Below are 17,143 nucleotides of genomic sequence, written 5' to 3'. Positions count from 1 at the left end.
GAAGAGCCTGACGGAGAGGGCAGTGTGCGTGAACGGTAAGGTTAGGGCGCAAGCAGTGTGACAAGAGAGCGAGAACCTATCTCGAAGAACACCTGAGCCAATCCACCAGTCGTGCCAAAACTCAGCCCATCGCCAACTGCACACTTGGTGTTCGCTCTGTACGTCAGGAGGCAGATATGAAGGAAGTTGTCGATGAAGGACGTCGATGTATTTGTGTCACCCAGGTCGTTGCAAAGCTGACTCCGGTACCAAATATTCCAAGGCAGTTCCTCTTCCTGGCGAAGTTTATGAACGAAGTTTACGTCAAAAAGTTTATGAACTAAGCCGAGCCGAAGGCACATGTTCTGGCATCGAAGATCTTTGCCAAGCGGTAAAGCAGCGAGCACCGGTGCATCTATATCCTTTCCCGTCCAAAAGAAAGAACGGTGATGACCACGTAAATAACCTACCACACCATGGGGAATAATAAAAGAGCACATAAAGTTCCAGTCTTATCTAACAGCATTAGCAACAAAAACAAACTGTTTACATAATAAACCATATAACCTAGCTAGGAGTCTCTTGACATAAAGGAATATTACCAATGCTCCTTCCAAAAACAAGTTTTTTTGATCGCCCTTCCCCATGCTCTTTCTACAGCAGCTCATGAAATTTTTCTTAACCGGTAAAACTATCACACGTCCACGGAATTAGCACCTAAAGATGACATAAGACATCAGACCTTTTGTGTCTGCCTTCTTGACATATTTCGCCTCCTTTATTTGAGAAATGATATTATTAATCTCAACAATGCTAGGAGTGTCTGCACCATCTCTCAAATAGGATTTTTAGCCATGTCTCTTAGTTTTTCTTTTAGCTTCTTTTCCTATTAAACAAGAAGAGGTGTTGTTCATTGCTCTGAAGTCAAGTTACTTTGTAAAAAAAGGCTTGCCAAGCACAAAAATTTCCCCTGGCAACACTCTTTCTATCAGTTGCCCTCCTTTGATCTTGTTTCTTAATCCAGCACCTCAAGTTTCTGAACAAATTTACAAGATAATCAAAGTATAAAGATCAAGTAATGGAGTGAACTGTGCTAGAAATACAGTAGGTAGTACTCACGTAGAAGAGAGAGTCTCATCGCGTAGAAAATTCAGCATATATGTAGCTTACAAGACGGGCTCAAATTTTTGTATCCTGATACTCCCAGCTTTAAACTGTCAAGAGGGGATGCCTTTGAAGAAAAAGGTTTACTCACTATATATTTCAATGTCAATTATCCCCATCTCTTGAATAATTTAAAGTCCTATGAAGAAAACAACCCTATTTAGTCCCCCATTTTCTACATGTGAACAATCATATGAATAGTATTTCTGAATGTATTTACATCTCCCCTATGTCTTCTTTGATGAAAGAATTTTTTTTTATATGGAGGTCCGCAATAAGTGAATCCACCACCTGAAGTTCACTAGCTATGTCGTGAACTTTGAGTGGTGGATTCACTTATTGTTGATCTTCACATGAATCTGCTTTCTGTGATCAAAAGAAGTCACAGGCGGTAACTAAATACATACCAAAATACTAGGTATTCATAGTTTTTCTCACATATAGTTAGTGGATGACAAAATGGGGTTATTTTTCTTCCAAGTCCTTTGAATTATTCAGGAGGTGACAATGAATGGTAATTGACATTCGACAAATATACTGGTGAGTCAACATTTGGGATGGCAAAATGGGGTAATTTTTCTTACAAGTCCTAAAGGAATTCCTCTCGAGTGTTTAAATCTCAGAGTATTGGGATATAAAAATTTGGGCCCATCTTGTAAGCTACATATATATGCCGACTTTTCTACGTGATGAGACTCTCCCTTCTACATGAGTACAGCCTACCATATTTTCTAGCACCGTTGCCCATTCCTTGATCTTCATATTTTATAGTTGTCTTGTAAATTTGTTCAGAAAGTTGAGGGGGTGGATTAAGAAAAAACAAGAAAGGGCAACTAGGAGATATAATAGTGATGCCAAGGGAAATAGTATGTACTGCAAAAACCAGGTAACATTGGAAAACCTCCTTTTTCTATCTAGTAACTTGATTTTACAACAATCAACAACTCTTCTTCTGCTTCAATAGGAAAACAATCTAAAAGAAAAACAGAGAGACATGGCAAAATATCCGTTTTTGAGAGATGAAGGAGACACTCCTAGCATTGTTGAAACTAATAATCTCATTTCTCAAATAAAGGAGGCATGTAAAGGAAGTCAACCAGGCAGGCACAGATGGTCCGAACAGTATGAGTTGTCTTGATATATATCTACATCTTTCTGAATCAAATTTGTGCATTTTTCTCACTCCATATGTCTGATCGAAATCTCTTACACAAGGCTGTACATATCTTTTTGAATTACATTTGGTTTATTTTTCTTGCACCCTTTCGTGCTTAAGACCTGATTAATGAATTGATCAATGGAGCTTTGACTTACGTGATCACAGGAGTCAGGACTCCGGACAGGCCTTCTGGTCTTTCTGATGCCCTGATGGCGTGCATGAATCTATGCATTTCTAGATTGGTCAACGGACAGGCGGTGAGCCGGTGACAGAACGCTAGTACTCCAGATGCCACAATTGTGGAACGGGGAGGCGCGTTCTGGCGAAAAAGTAGAGTGTGTGAGAGGCGAGGAGGCCTCGCAGCCTCGTTGAACTGTGGAACGGGGCGAGTCTCTAGATTGGACGATTGTCAATTGGTTTGATTCAGATGTGAGAACGGCAGATGTTCAGGCCTAGACGCCTGTCCTACAACGACCAGATGTGTAGTCAGCCCCCTGACGGACGCCAAAATCCCATGCGGGGCACCAGTGCCATTGTTGATTGGTATCTACCAATTCAAAGGCACTAGTGCAAAATCTCGTACGGGATCTTAAAGTTAGAAGATGCTACCCCTGCGTTTCATATTTATTGACACGGGTTTCGTACAAGTCAATTAGTATGGAATGCAGGAGGTAATAACCAAAATATTGTTTTGGCAAAAATTCTATACGACCTGGTAAGCCTGGTAAGGAGGAAAGTGTACCCAGCAAAAAAAAAGGAGGCAAGTGTTACTCTAGATTAAATAAAAAAACAGAATTCACCGCTGCATCCATCCAGAATTTTGCTAACCAGCGCCAAGGCGTGAGAGGCAGGTCAACAGAAAATTCAGTCGGAAACGCTCTCCTAAATCTTGGTTAATTGGAAAAGCTCTGAAAAATTCAATCAATATTACAAATCTTTGTTAATTTCCATGTAAGCATCTTGTGAGCTGATTGTACTTGAAACAAGCTCCCGGAATTCGTTGCAAAAAATAAAAATAACACTTGCATTGCAAATTAATGCACTAGTATATAAATGTGCTACACACAACTGTCCAAAAAGTGGTGCATACATTAGTATCAAAAAGTGGAGCATACATTGGTATAAAATTCAAAATATGCAGTAGTGCGAAATGTGGAGCATACAATTGCCCGCAGCTACTCCCCACCGAGACCTACTACCGCATGTCACCGCTGGCCGATCAAGCTCCTCATCACGTGCCGCCGCTGCTCCTACGTGCCCGGATTGGCCCAGATCCGTGCCATACTGCCATGGAGAGTTCGCCGCCATCCAGAAGGCCTCCCGCGCGCCGACCCAGATCCGCCGCCGGGTAGCCTGCTGCCCCGGAGGAATAGAGGAGCGCCGGCCCGGATCCGTCGTCGCCCTTGCCCCGTGAGCCCAGGGACGGAGGCATGATTCATTTGTAGAGGGGGGAAATATAGGACTTTTGTTGTCGGAGGGGGGAAATTAATACATTTTGAATTTTCTTCACAAATAATGCCTAATCTCTTCTTCAAATATATTTTTTATTTTAGCACGGGCAATGCTCCTGGTTGCTCCCCCTTGTTTTTGTCCCTTCGTGTGCCGCGCCAAGGCGATGAGTTTTTTTTACTCCCTCCGACCCATATTACTTGTCTCAGATATGCCCAAATATGAATGTATCTATGTTTAAAAAGCGTCTAAATACATTAATATTTCGACAAGTAATTCCGGCCGGAGGGAGTACTTTTTTATGCAAACAATTAAGAGTTCAAATAAAAGATAAAATTAAAAGTTTTGAAATAAAAAATTAAAATTAAAAGTTTTGAAATTAAAATTAAAATTAAAAAGTGGTTAAATCAAAAGCTCCAAAATTAAAAGTTGCATAAACATGGTCATTTGTGTTCCAAACACCCTAAGAGTTCATAGGTGGAAAACCCTGAAAGTTCAGACATGGCAGCCCTTTGCATATATAGAAATGTCTTGACATTTTCAACATCCGTATTGATATTCCACACATTCCTACTTTGCTAATTTAATATAATTTTTTGGAAATTCTACCACATGCCTCAAGGCAAATTAGAGATTTTTCGGACCTTCCTTTCTAATCCTTCATGAGAAAAAATAAAATATCTCCTATTTTATTAAAAATATATTTCTTATTGCGTATAAAAGTTACATCATGTCCATTCCTTTTTTTCCCTTTATGTGTGGGTCAATTGGTGCGGTTTGAGGCCCAATTATTTTATAATGAAAACTACTATGGTGTTTATTGAAAAAAAACAGGAGGCCCAACACCAACCACACCCTAGCATATATAATAGATCAATCCTAAATCTAACCCTATCGAGTCCCTCGTCTCCTTCTCACTTGCCACCGTCTTTCCACCCTCTCTCTCTCCCCGCCCATATCCTATCGATCTCCTCCCCTCTCTCTCGCAACCGAGATCCCACCCTATTTCCCTCCCGATCTCCTCTCAACATCGCCTCCGTCACACGCTCCTACCCCTACCATGACGCGCATCCCTCAGTGGCCATCCAATGAGGCGCGCCATGACGCCGCATTCTTGCCTTGGGCATCCACCTGCTCCCCGAGGAAACTTCCTTCTCCAACGAGGGAGAGCAACAACAGTGGCGGGATCTGGCCATCCCTAGCATCTCCACATCGACGATGGAGCACTACTGCTATTACGAGCATTTCACCATCACCCGTGATCACCCGCCAATCCATCCACGGTAAGTCCCTTTGTCTTCCCTCCTTCCATCAATTCCTGAATGATGAACTGACCCCTCTACCTTGCTGCCGTCGGATCTGGCCCCAAGGGAACTCGTTGGCCATCTCTTTCCTAAGGTGCACCAAATGCCTTCTCCAAGCAGCCCTCAGCGTCCCCAGATTCGGTCGACCTGCTACTCCCAGCTACGCTTCGCTCGATGGCCGTATGGCCCCCGCATCCACCCTGCCGCATTCCTTCGCATCTACGCTGCCAACTATGGTAAACCCACCCTCATCCCTTCTATACCTCTTTTTGCACACTTCACATGCTGCATTTGACGATCTGTTTTAGTCACAAAAAGTTCGTAGCTGGAAAGTAGTGGCGATTTAGTGAGAAAAATTAATGGAGGTCCTGCAAATTTGTATTAACTCTATCCACATATATCCCTAGTTTCATCTCTTACAGTCCTACAAAAACGAAGGCTCTATCCACATATAACCCTATTTTTTTGTAGAAGACGTGGCGGGTGGGGGTAATCCCTGATGGCGTGCATGAATCTATGCATTTCAGTATTTTCTATATTGGTCAACGGGCAGGCGGTGAGCCGGTGACAGAACGCTAGTAGGGTGCGAGAGGCGATGATCGGGCCTCGATGAGCTGAAGTACGGGGCGAGTCTCTGGATTGGACGATTGTCAATTGTTTCGATAAAGATGTCAAAACAACAGATGTTCAGGCCTAGACGCCGCGTCCTACAACGACCAGATGTGTCAGCCCCTGGACGGATGGAAAAATCCCATACGAGACCCTAAAAGTTAGAAGATACTATAACCAAAATATTGCTTTGGCCAAAAATTCTATACGACCTGTTAAGGAAAAAAAAAAACAGAATTCACGGCTGCATCCATCCAGAATTTTGCTAGCCAGCGCCAAGGCGTGAGGAGGCAGATCAACAGAAAATTCAGTCGGAAATGCTCTCCTAAATCTTGGTTAATTGGAAAAGCTCTGAAAAATTCAATCAAAATGATAAATCTTTGTTAATTTCCTCTTGTAAGCATCTTGCGAGCTGATTGTACTTGAAACCTGGTTCATGAATAAACAAGCTCCCGGAACTCGTTGCAAAAAATAAAGAAGAAAATAACACTTGCATTGCAAATTAATGCACTACTATATAAATGTGCTACACACAACTGCCCAAAAAGTGGAGCATACATTTGTATAAAATTCAATATGCATCAGTGTGAAAAGCATTAGGGAAAAAAATTCAATATGCTCAGTGTGAAATGCATGAGGGCATGTAGAGCAGTAGGTGCAGAGCGCGCCACAGACGTGAACCGCCAGAGGGCAGCGTAAGAAAATGTATCTCCCGTTTCCGTAGCATCGCATCTCGCACAAAGATCCGTTGGAGAGCAGTTCTTGTAGGATAGGTTGGCCCGAGTGTTGAGTGTTCTTCGGCAGAGAGCGTAAAGCCCTTAATTAGTCTCCCGGCGAAGCAGCTCCAGTTAAGTTGTAGCATCCGTTGAGAGGCGAGGGCGCAGGAAGATCCCGACGGAGAGGGCAGTGTGAACTGTACGGTTAGGACACAAGCAGTGCGACAAGAAAGCAGTGCCAAAACTCAGCCTGTCGCCAACTTTTTTTTCGAAAAGGGGAGGAAATCCCTTGGTGTTTGCTCTGTACGTCGGGAGGCAGATATGAACGAAGCTGTCAATTAAGAACGCCGATGCATTTGTGTCACCCAGGTCGCTGCAAAGTTGCCTCCGGTACCAAATATTCCGAGGCAGTTCCTCATGCCGGTGAAGTTTATGAACGAAGCCGAGCAGCGGGCACATGTTTTGGCACCGAAAAGATCCCAAATCCCAAAGCCACATCCCTGTTTTGACAGACAACATCTTTGCCCAGCGGTAAAGCAGTGAGCATAGGTGCAAGTATTACCAACCCAATGCTCCTCCCCAAAACAAGGTTTTTGGATCGCCCTTCCCCATGCTCTTTCTCCAACAACTCATGAAAATTTTCTTAACCCGTAAAACTATCTTAGACACGTCAGCGGAATTAACACCTAAAGATGGCATAAGACATCAGACCTTTTTGTGGCTTCCTGCTTAGCTTATTTCGTCTCCTTTATTTGAGAAATGAGATTATTAATATCAACAATGCTAGGAATGTCTCCACCATCTCTCAAAAGAGGATTTTTGGCCATGTATCTTAGTTTTTCTTTTAGATTATTTTCCTATTAAACAAGAAGAGATGTTGTTCATTGCTCCAAAGTCAAATTACTTGGTAAAAAAAGGCTTGCCAAGGGCAATACCTTTTTATTTGCAGCACAGAAATTTCCCCCTGTCAAGACTCTTTCTATCAGTTTCCCTCCTTTGATCTTGTTTCTTAATCCAGTACCTCAACTTTCTGAACAAATATACAAGATAGGTAAAATAAAAAGATCAAGTAATGGAGTGAACTGTGGTAGCAAATATGGTAGGTTGTACTCATGTGGAAGAGAGTGTCTCATCGCGTAGAAAAGTCAGCATATATGTAGCTTACAAGAGGGGCTCAAATTTTTGTATCCCAAGACTCTCGGCTTTAAGCAGTCAAGAGGGGATGCCTTTAAAAAAAAAAGGTTCACTCACTATATATTTCAATGTCAATTATCCCCATCTCTTTGAATAATTTAAAGTCCTATGAAGAAATGAACCCTATTTACTCATCCATTTTCTACATGTGAAGAACCAAATGAATAGCATTTTGGAATGTATTTACTTCTTCTAACTGTAGATGAAGGTCCGCAATAAGTGAGTCCACCACCTGAAGTTCACTATGTCTAGCTATGCCGTGAACTTCGAGTGGTGGATTCACTTATTGTTGAGCTTCACATGAATCTGCTTTCTGTCATGAAAAGAAGTCACAGGCAATAACTAAATACATTCGAAAATGCTATTCGTAGTTTTGTTCGCATATAGTTAGTGAATGATTGAATGGGGTTATTTTCTTCCAAGGCCTTTGAATTATTCAGGAGGTGACAATGAATGGATAATTGACATTCCTTTATCCCAAAGGAATTCCTCTTGATTGTTTAAATCTCAGAGTGTTGGAATATAAAATTTTGGCCCCTTCATGTAAGCTACATATATGCCGACTTTTCTATGCGATGAGACTCTCTCTTCTACATGAGTACATCGTACCACATTTTCTAGCACAGTTCACTCCATTACTTGATCTTGATATTTAAGTTATCTTGTAAATTTGTCCAGCAAGTTGAGGGACAGGATTAAGAACAACAAGAACACTACTCCTGAAAACCCCTCCAGTGGCGGTCAAAAAATGGGGTTGGTGGCGGTGATCACGCCCGTCACCAACTCTGCGTCACTAGAGATTTCGGCACCGGTGGGGGGTAAAATACCCGCCACTGCCGCTCCGAGATCAACATTGGCGGGTAAAATACCCTCCACCGAATACCCACAAACTGCCACTGTAAATTCCTCCGGCACCACCCGAAAAGTGCGTGGAGTACATCAGTGGCGGGCGAAGTACCCGTCATTGGACATTTTCCAGTGGCGGTCTATCCTAACCGCCACTGCTATGTGTTCAGTGGTGGTGGTTCTTAACCGCCACTGGAACTATTTTTTCCCGAAAAAAATAAATGAGTTATTTATAAAAATAAATATTCCTGTAGCACAGAAATAGCAGGAATACATCACAGCACAGATAATAACAGCAGCACAATATACAACACCAAAGAAACAGAAGTAGCAGCAAATATATTACAAAGTTCCACACGAGTTAAACATTCAAGTCACATGCATGTGTATACAAAGTGTTTGAAAGAATGAGCCACAAATAAAAGTATTCCACACAATTTAGCCACTTTTGGTGACAATCCCGCCGCCGTAGTAATCCCCGCTCGATTTGAGGACCTCCTTGTTGAGGATTTCGCCGATGTCCTTCTGGATCTCGTACACGAGAATTTCAGAGTTGTGCCCTAACTCGGCGTTGGCCAGAAACCAATTCCTCACTTCTTCAAAGGTCTTCTTCCCCTTTGGCTGGAAGTCGTTGATGAACTGCTGAATAGTGTGCGCGCAATAGTATCCGCAGTAGACGGATCCTTGAGGTTGTTGCTCGCAGGGGAAGTTGAAATTGTGCCTGAGGGGAGCGTCAGGATTGCGCCTGAAGCCAGTCATCCCGTACCATTTCACCGCGTCGCGATAGGCTGAGTCGATGACATATTTGATGGGCCCAAAGTCGCGTTGTGGTTCATTTCCCTTGCGTCTTAGTGGATCAAAATATGTGACCCCTCTCATATCGAGGCAGATGGCGATTGTCACCCAATGGCCGCTGTTTCACAAAAAGATGCACATTGTATTAGCCAAATAATATAACAAGCAAGTCTTCCGACGGAAAAAGATTTATGTATTCACACGAATTGAAAACAATTTACTGTAGATGGTACAATATCATTACGAAATGGCGGTCTCTGTGCTTCAAGATGAATTGAGTGAGGTATTCAATCGCCAACCTTCTACTTTCGGCCAACAATGGGTCTGGACCAAGCAAAGTGGCGTTGAAGAGTAGGGGGTCGGCGACGGCCATCTCATATTGCTTCACCCTATAGGCCTCCCTCATGTAGTGTACACACCACAGTCTTAATATGGCGTTGTCGAGGCACTTGCGGTTGAAGAGGTGAAACAAGTGGAGGAAGTCAATGCCAAAGGTAACGTCGTTTTCCTTCTGGATTTCCCCCGTATTGGAGTCGAACAAGCCATAATGCTTTGGCACTCGAACCCTGATTTCCAGATTCAGGAGGTCTACGCCTGATGATGCCACATTCATGTATTTATCATGGAGCTCTTGCATCTCCCGTGGCAGGCGATACAGGTCATCCTAGGTCACCATCAGTTGTCCGGGCTGGAACAACAAAAATTGGGAGAATCGCCTGTCCACGAAATAAGGCCCATCAGGCAATCTATCTCCAACACGGGGGTGGGTGGGCATCTTTAGAATGTCTGGCCGCTCTTCCCAAATCCCTTCTATCTGCGGCGCAGTCTTCGGTTGTCTTCCCGTAGAAGACGACTCTTTCGCCTCCTTGGAGGAGCCCTTGCTTGCCTTGCCGCCTGTCCCTCTTTTGTTTTTCCTGCGTCTCAGGAAATCGGAACTGTCCGGTTTCTGGGGGATATGCATCCCAGCAGGGGCACTTGGACGGCTCTCCAACGGGGCCGATTGTGCTGCGGCTCTCCGAGGAACGGGTCTTGGTGCGGATGACTTTGGGCGGCGACGGAGGATTTTCGCCTGCATTGTCGTCACTGCACTCCGCCGTAGGTGAGAAGTCTCGTTCCGTGGGCTCGTAGTCGAAAGGACCAGGTGAGGCACCAAGCGGCGACGGCGACATCATGTGTCGGGCGGGTGGAGACGGACCGAGGCGGGGGGACGGAGATGGAGACGGCTCCGTAGCGAGGACCACCAACATCCTAGGCCAGATGAGGTAGGAGTTGACGCAATCCCTTAGGGTCGTCGCCTCTTCGTGCGGAGGATAAAAGGGACCGGTTCGTCCTCGAAGCCCCTGAGCACGGAGTCCACCTGCACCCTGACCATGTCGTCTCGCAGGGTCACGTGGTGCACCACGGCCGTACGCGGCATCAGTAACCGGCGCGCACCCAGAGGGTTCCCCACCGTCGGCATGTGTAGCCGGCATTTGATGCCCTTCTGCGCATGACAAACACCCGAAAAGTTTTGTAGGGTTTGTTGCAAAATAGTTCTGTATATGGTTGCAAAACACCCAATCATAAGATGATATATGTGGCTGCTTAGATTGAACATAGACTTGCCTAGTTTTGTAGTTTAGTTGCAAAATAGTTCTGCATGGTTTGCAAAATCCCCAGCCATAAGATGATGTACATAGTTGCTCAGATGAAACATAGAGTTGCCTAGTTTTGCAGGGTTTGTTGCAAAATAGTTCTGTATATGGTTGCAAAACACTCAATCATAAGATGATATATGTGGCTGCTCAGATTGAACATAGACTTGGCTAGTTTTGTAGTTTAGTTGCAAAATAGGTCTGCATGGTTTGCAAAATCCCCAGCCATAAGATGATGTACATATTTGCTCAGATGAAACATAGAGTTGCCTAATTTTGTAGGGTTTGTTGCAAAATAGTTCTGTATATGGTTGCAAAACACCCAATCATAAGATGATATATGTGGGTTGCTCAGATGGATCATGGGGGGTTGCCGAGTTTTGTAGTTTAGTTGCAAAATAGTTCTGCATGGTTTGCAAAATCCCCAGCCATAAGATGATATACATAGTTGCTGAGATGAAACAAAAAGTTGCCTAGTCATGTGGGTTAGTTGCAAACAGTTCTGTATGGGGTTGCAAAACACCCAATCATAAGATGACATATGTGGGTTAGTTGCAAAATACCAGAGTTGCTATATGGTTTTCTCTTTCATCATTTGACATGTGAATCGCACATTTATCCTGCTTATTTTTTTCCCATCAACGACAATGATCTGTTCTGCATTGTGGAGGGGGGGGGGCATAGGTTATTTTTTTCGCTACAGCCAATGGCTTCCGGCAACGACAACACGGGCACTGTTGGCGAAGACGATGGCGGAGGGAGCCGCACTCAACTAGCTATTGAGACTGCACTGGTACATTTTTTTTGTGTTTTTTGAGCCAGCAACTTTAATAGGTAGATTGTTTTCCGACAATCCTATATGCAAATGCTAATGCTCTCTTTTTTTTTTGTCTTTTTTACAGCCCATGACTCACGGGGACGATAATATGGACACCTCGGCGGTGAAGGTGACGCCGGAGGCAGCAGAAGCAAGCTGCCTGTGCAGACAACACGTGCTCATGCTCGAATTCCGGTAAGCGCGGGTAGCAATCTCCACAAGTGTATATACAAAACATTTCTATTTGCTGCAAACCCAGCACCTTAATTACTGGCAGTCCTAAATTACCTAATTTAATGTCATTTTTTTCAGGCAAAAAGACGCAGATTCTACAAACGGGCAGCAAAGCGTGCAAAGCCACCCGGTGGAGCAGAGGAAAGTGAAGAAGAAGATACGCAAGTCGAAGAACAAGCCCCGCAAGGTGAAGAACAAGCTGTGCAAGTTGAAGGACAAGATCCACAAGTTGAAGAAGGAGCCGCGCAAAAGATTGCAAGAAAAGGGAAGGGACCCAAAGCTAGAGCCCTTGATCCTAAGAATGTAAGAACTGAAAAGCAACCTAAGACTCCTATTTTTTCTCTATTTTTTTAAGCTTTTCACTGAGTTTTTTTTTTTTGCAACGACACATATGCAATGTTCTTTCAATAGTAAATAGAGCTGATGATTTCTTATGCAAACCACAAGTCCACCCCCTAGCAACTAATCAATCTAGACGTAGCAACCTTTTTCTTAGCACTAGCATGTTTTTGTTTTTTTACTTGGGGGGAACATGCATGAGCTAGCAACTAATATCCAGAGATAGCAAACCAATCAAACAAGAGATAACAACATTTTGAAAATAGAACTGGCAACTTTTATTTTATTTTATTTTTCATAGCAGGAACACGCAACTAATATTAGTTGCTTAGCAACCAGCCAACTAGCCTTAGCTACTACTGCATTTTTTTGTAAGAGCTAGCAACTAATATACCAGAGATAACAACTAATCAAACAAGAGCTGGCAACATTTTTGATAGTAGGACTGGCAACTTTAGGTTGCTTAGAACCAGCCAACTAATACAAAAGTTATAGCAACTGCTGCACTACAGCTAGCAACTAATATAGCAGACCCTGCAACCAACTCAATAGAGCTTTTTCTTCCAAACACAAAATGCACTTTTATATGCTGTTTATTAGAATGTTCTAACAACAACCATTTTTTTTCTTTACATCTCCACAGCGTGGTAGGAATTGGCCTCGCCCTCCAGGCTCTTCAAGCTGAATGAGTTGCTCAACGATGATCAAATCAAAGTCATTGAGGACTATGGTTTTGGGGGGCTAACATACGTCCTAGCAACCATGTCTGATAAAATGACCAAGTATCTCATGTCGTGCTACCACGCCGACTGCTGCGAGATGGTATTCCCAGAGAGGGGCAAGATCGCCGTGGATGCAAATAGTGTGAAGAGGATCTGGGATCTTCCAAACAGGGGGCAGCCGGTGCCATACGTGGTAGATCATGACGCCAACCACACCATCGTTGAAATGTATGGCCTGGAGAATGCCAAATTAGCACAGCTGTCCACCTGGGTCAATATGATAAAGGACATGAACGGGACAGCAGATGACAACTTTTTTAGAGCGTGGCTCATCGCAGCGATCAGTGGGTTCCTCCGCCCCAGCACCAGCACAAAAGTGAGCCCAAAAAGCTTTCTGGCGGTGCTCGACCTAACAAAGTTGCCAGATTTGGATTTCTGTCAATTTGTGGCAGATTCTATCCAACACGCGTTCCTTGATCTTGGCGACAAGAAAAATTCGGTGTCGTGCTGTGTATTCCATCTTCTGGTATGTTTATTCAGTCCACATTTTTTTCTTTGTCACTTTGCGGCATCTTTGTTTTATGTGTTTTTGTCTTTTTATGTGTTTTTTCGGCAGATGTTATACCTGGACTCCCTTGACCACGGCGAGCGCATCAGTGGCTGCGGGATGAGGGTTCAAGCATGGACCCCAGCTCTTATTAAGAAAGTCATTAAGAAAGACACAAAGGAGGATGGGCAGTTCGGCAAGTTGCCGGTGAGTGTGTCAGTTTTTTCTCAGCAGTTGCAAATAATTGCCAAAGACAAGCCATTTTTTGCTTTTTTTGTTAACAAATTTGCAGGAGAATTGCTCATTTGGCAGTAGAATTATAATTACTTCATCTTCTTTTTTCTGGCAGCTAAAGGATGTATATGCGGGAGCAGCTCAGGTCGAAGAAACAAATGTTTTGTATGGGGGACCAGCTGCTGTTGAAAGTTTGTCGCATCTAAACTACCAACGAACACAAGTGCAAATGTAAGTACCACTTTTTTCCTTTTCCCAAAAAGAGCAACTTTTTCTGCTTCTGTCAGCAACTCCTTGTTGATGTGCAGCAACTTTGTGCACTCATATGCCTGCAGCCTGTTTTTTATAACAGCACCAACATTGCATCTTCTGTCTTTTGGCATAGCAGCAAAACATAATATAGGTTTTGTGTTTTTTTTTGTGTTGTGAATATACAGAAGAAGAGGAAAATTGCCGATCTTGTCAGCAGCTTTTGCACTGATATCTCAAAGCACATATCAATGAAGATGAGTGCGTTCGTGCAAGGCATAGCAAAGATATATGAGGAATCTGATGGAGCAAGCAGCAGTAACCCTACAAGGAAGAGGCCTCGCACGGACGATGACGAAAGCGAGTTTGAAGACGGCGAAGACAGCGTAGAAGAAGATGAAGAAGGGGCAACGGGTGACGATGACAATCTCACCAGCTCCGATGAGTCTGGCAGCGACGGTGACGGTGCCAGCAAAGGTACAGAACAGGCGGCGCCAAGGAATGACGAAGGCAACAGCAACGGTGAAGATGACGACGACGAAGAAGATGAAGAAGAAGAAGACAAAGAAGATGAAGATGGGTCAGGCGAAGAAGGCAACAGCAGCGGCAAAGATGACGACGATGAACAAAGCGGTTCCGGAGGTGCCGCTGGGGGCGAGGCAGCACCCAAGGAAACTTCTAGGGATAAAAGTCCAGATGACGGCAGCACATTAGGGGGCAATTCTATCGAAAGATAAGGATGAAAATTTAAGGATGAGATTCCAATACTATCGAAAGAAAAGGGGCAATTCTTCGGGAGTAGCAGCCGACAAAATCATGGACAGCAACACCGAGATAAATCTCATCTTAGTAAGCCTCGAACCGGAGCACCACCAAGTGGCTACATTTGAGGTAACGACCTATCACTTCCCGTCCCTTTTTTTTTCCAGAAGCAATATGTGTAGTATCTGTAGGCACACAAACAAGTGGTACCAGTTGCAAGTTTTATTCAACGATTCCAACATCTTTTTTTTTTGCATCTTTTTGTTCAACCCGCAGCTGCCAGACTTTTTGAGCTTTGAAGAGAATGTACAGAAGAAGGCATTCGATGAGGTTGCAGCAAGTGAACTGAAGAGGGATGATGAAAAAAAGTCAGAGGGCAACTTGATTTTTTCTCATCCAAACAACTAATCAGAACAGAGTTAGCAACCCACAAGACCAGACATGCAACTTCCTGCAACTTTACAAATTGTAGGCACGAAACGGACTAAAAAGATGGCAAACAAGAGGGGAGAAAATAGGATCGCGCTGCTTTGGGTAGGACAGAAGAATAGACACACCTTTTTTAGAGGCTTGCCGGTTTTTTAGCGCTGGAGGTTGGCCGCCATTGCCAGATCTCACATAGGTTGTTGCTTTCGTAGGGAAGAAGAAAGAACCCGAAAAAAAGAGAACCGGGGGAAGAGATAGCAGGAAGGGGCCGCGTGAGAAAGGATGGCGCGGGGGCCCAGCTAGCGTGGGGCGTGGGTCGTGCGGGGAGGCAGCTAGCATGGGGCGTGGGGCGCGCGGGGACCAGGAGGGGCGCGATCGGGGATGCGTTTCTCTTTTCATCCGTGCAGGATGGGGACTGGTCGGGGGCTTACCATATATGGCCGTTGGCTGGCCTGGCTTAACCAGCCAAGGGCCGCCCACTAGTCACGCCCATAACCCAAATCCAACAGCACAAATAAAAAGGCTTCTTTGGCCTGCGCTCCGTCCAACAAACGCATCTCCTCGTCCAGGTGGCTGGCGGAGTACGAGCCCGTGGGCTTCTTCGACGTCCTGGACACGCTTTCCGATGAAGGCATGGATTTCGGCGACCACCACCTCCCGGCGGCGGCCGCCGTGGACCGTGGTGCAGAGGAAGCATCCGGCGGGGTGCCAGAAGAGGAACGTGGTGCGGCCCCTGGTTCCTCCCCGATTCTACGTACAGGCATTGAGACCCGATGTAAATTGTGATTGATGGTCAAACAGTGTCGTATGGAAATCGTGTTACTACAAATTTTCGTCGTACGCATATAGCAGTGCTCAATTGTGATTGATGGTCGTGTTAATTAGTTTGGCTAGATCGTCGTGGGAAGATTCGCGTAATTGGCTGCGTTGGTGCGTGGTGTGGTGTGCTTTTGTCTTAGTTTGCCGATCGATTCTTAACTATGTTCGGGGTGATTTTAATGTTAACTGGTCGCATCGGCCAGTTCCTGTAAACTTCTACTGTTCTTCTGCAATGATTTCGAAATTACGTACATAATCCATGTGTGATCAGTTCTGTATACGTACGTCCTTCACGCTTTTTTTGGGCCTCTTCACCTCTAAACATCGAGATGCATGCTGCCAAAGGGGTAGTATTAGGTTCAGGTTGTGTTGAGACAAAAATTTGATCAAAAATGACTCGTTTTGTTACTTGATTTATATGTATAACATCACATCTGTATGAGTAGATTCGTCCTCAACATGAGTTTTTCCTTTCCATTCGTGAGATACATATATAATCAAGTTTTTGTACCAAATTTTTGAGATGCAATAATATATGCTTTCATAATTTTTAAAAATATAAAAGTACATTATTGGACACTTCCTGCTTGCTTCTTTGAGAATATAGTTTTGTTCCAAAGTTTACGGCTTCAGTTTGAATTTTATTTAAATATCGAACGTATCCAAATTATTTTTGGTTTTGATATTGATAAGTCATATGTTTTTTAGTTAGATATAGTCGACGTGCTTGACCGTTGGATCTTAACACGACGATAGCACGTGAGAGATGGAATAGTGAGAACGACACTGGGATCTTAATCCAACTGGTCTAATGCATCATCTAAGACGTAAAACATGCTTAAAAATGAGACGACTCAAAAATAGCCATATTTTTTTACCTCTGGTAATGTTTTGTTAAGAACCACCACTCGGCCATGGTTATGTTTATGTAAAGCCGCGGACTCAGAAATAGCGATATTTTGGTTAAAAATCATACAACTCAGAAATAGCCATATTTTTTTTACCTCTGGTAATGTGTTTTTTAGGGGTCTGGTAATGTTTTGTTAAGAACCACCACTCGGCCATGTTTTTCTTTTTTTTTTTTAGAACTCTCGGCCATGGTTATGTTATGTTTTCTGGAGGGAAGGAATGTCCTGGACTTTGCA

General features: G+C 43.9%; 1 protein-coding gene across 1 annotated transcript; it reads left to right on the top strand.

Moving 5' to 3' along the window:
- The first annotated feature begins 13,001 nt into the window (after positions 1-13,001).
- Positions 13,002-15,965, top strand: LOC104584920. The gene is made up of 6 exons (XM_010240742.1): positions 13,002-13,487; positions 13,578-13,715; positions 13,858-13,866; positions 14,180-14,468; positions 15,037-15,121; positions 15,749-15,965. Exons 1-6 carry the CDS (start codon positions 13,002-13,004, stop codon positions 15,963-15,965), a joined length of 1,224 nt encoding a protein of 407 aa, XP_010239044.1.
- Positions 15,966-17,143: the final 1,178 nt, after the last annotated feature.

The sequence above is a fragment of the Brachypodium distachyon genome, chromosome 4 (genome assembly GCF_000005505.3).
Source record: "Brachypodium distachyon strain Bd21 chromosome 4, Brachypodium_distachyon_v3.0, whole genome shotgun sequence".
NCBI lineage: Eukaryota > Viridiplantae > Streptophyta > Magnoliopsida > Poales > Poaceae > Brachypodium > Brachypodium distachyon.
Note: the sequence above shows the minus strand (reverse complement) of the source record. Positions and strands in the feature narration are given on the sequence as shown.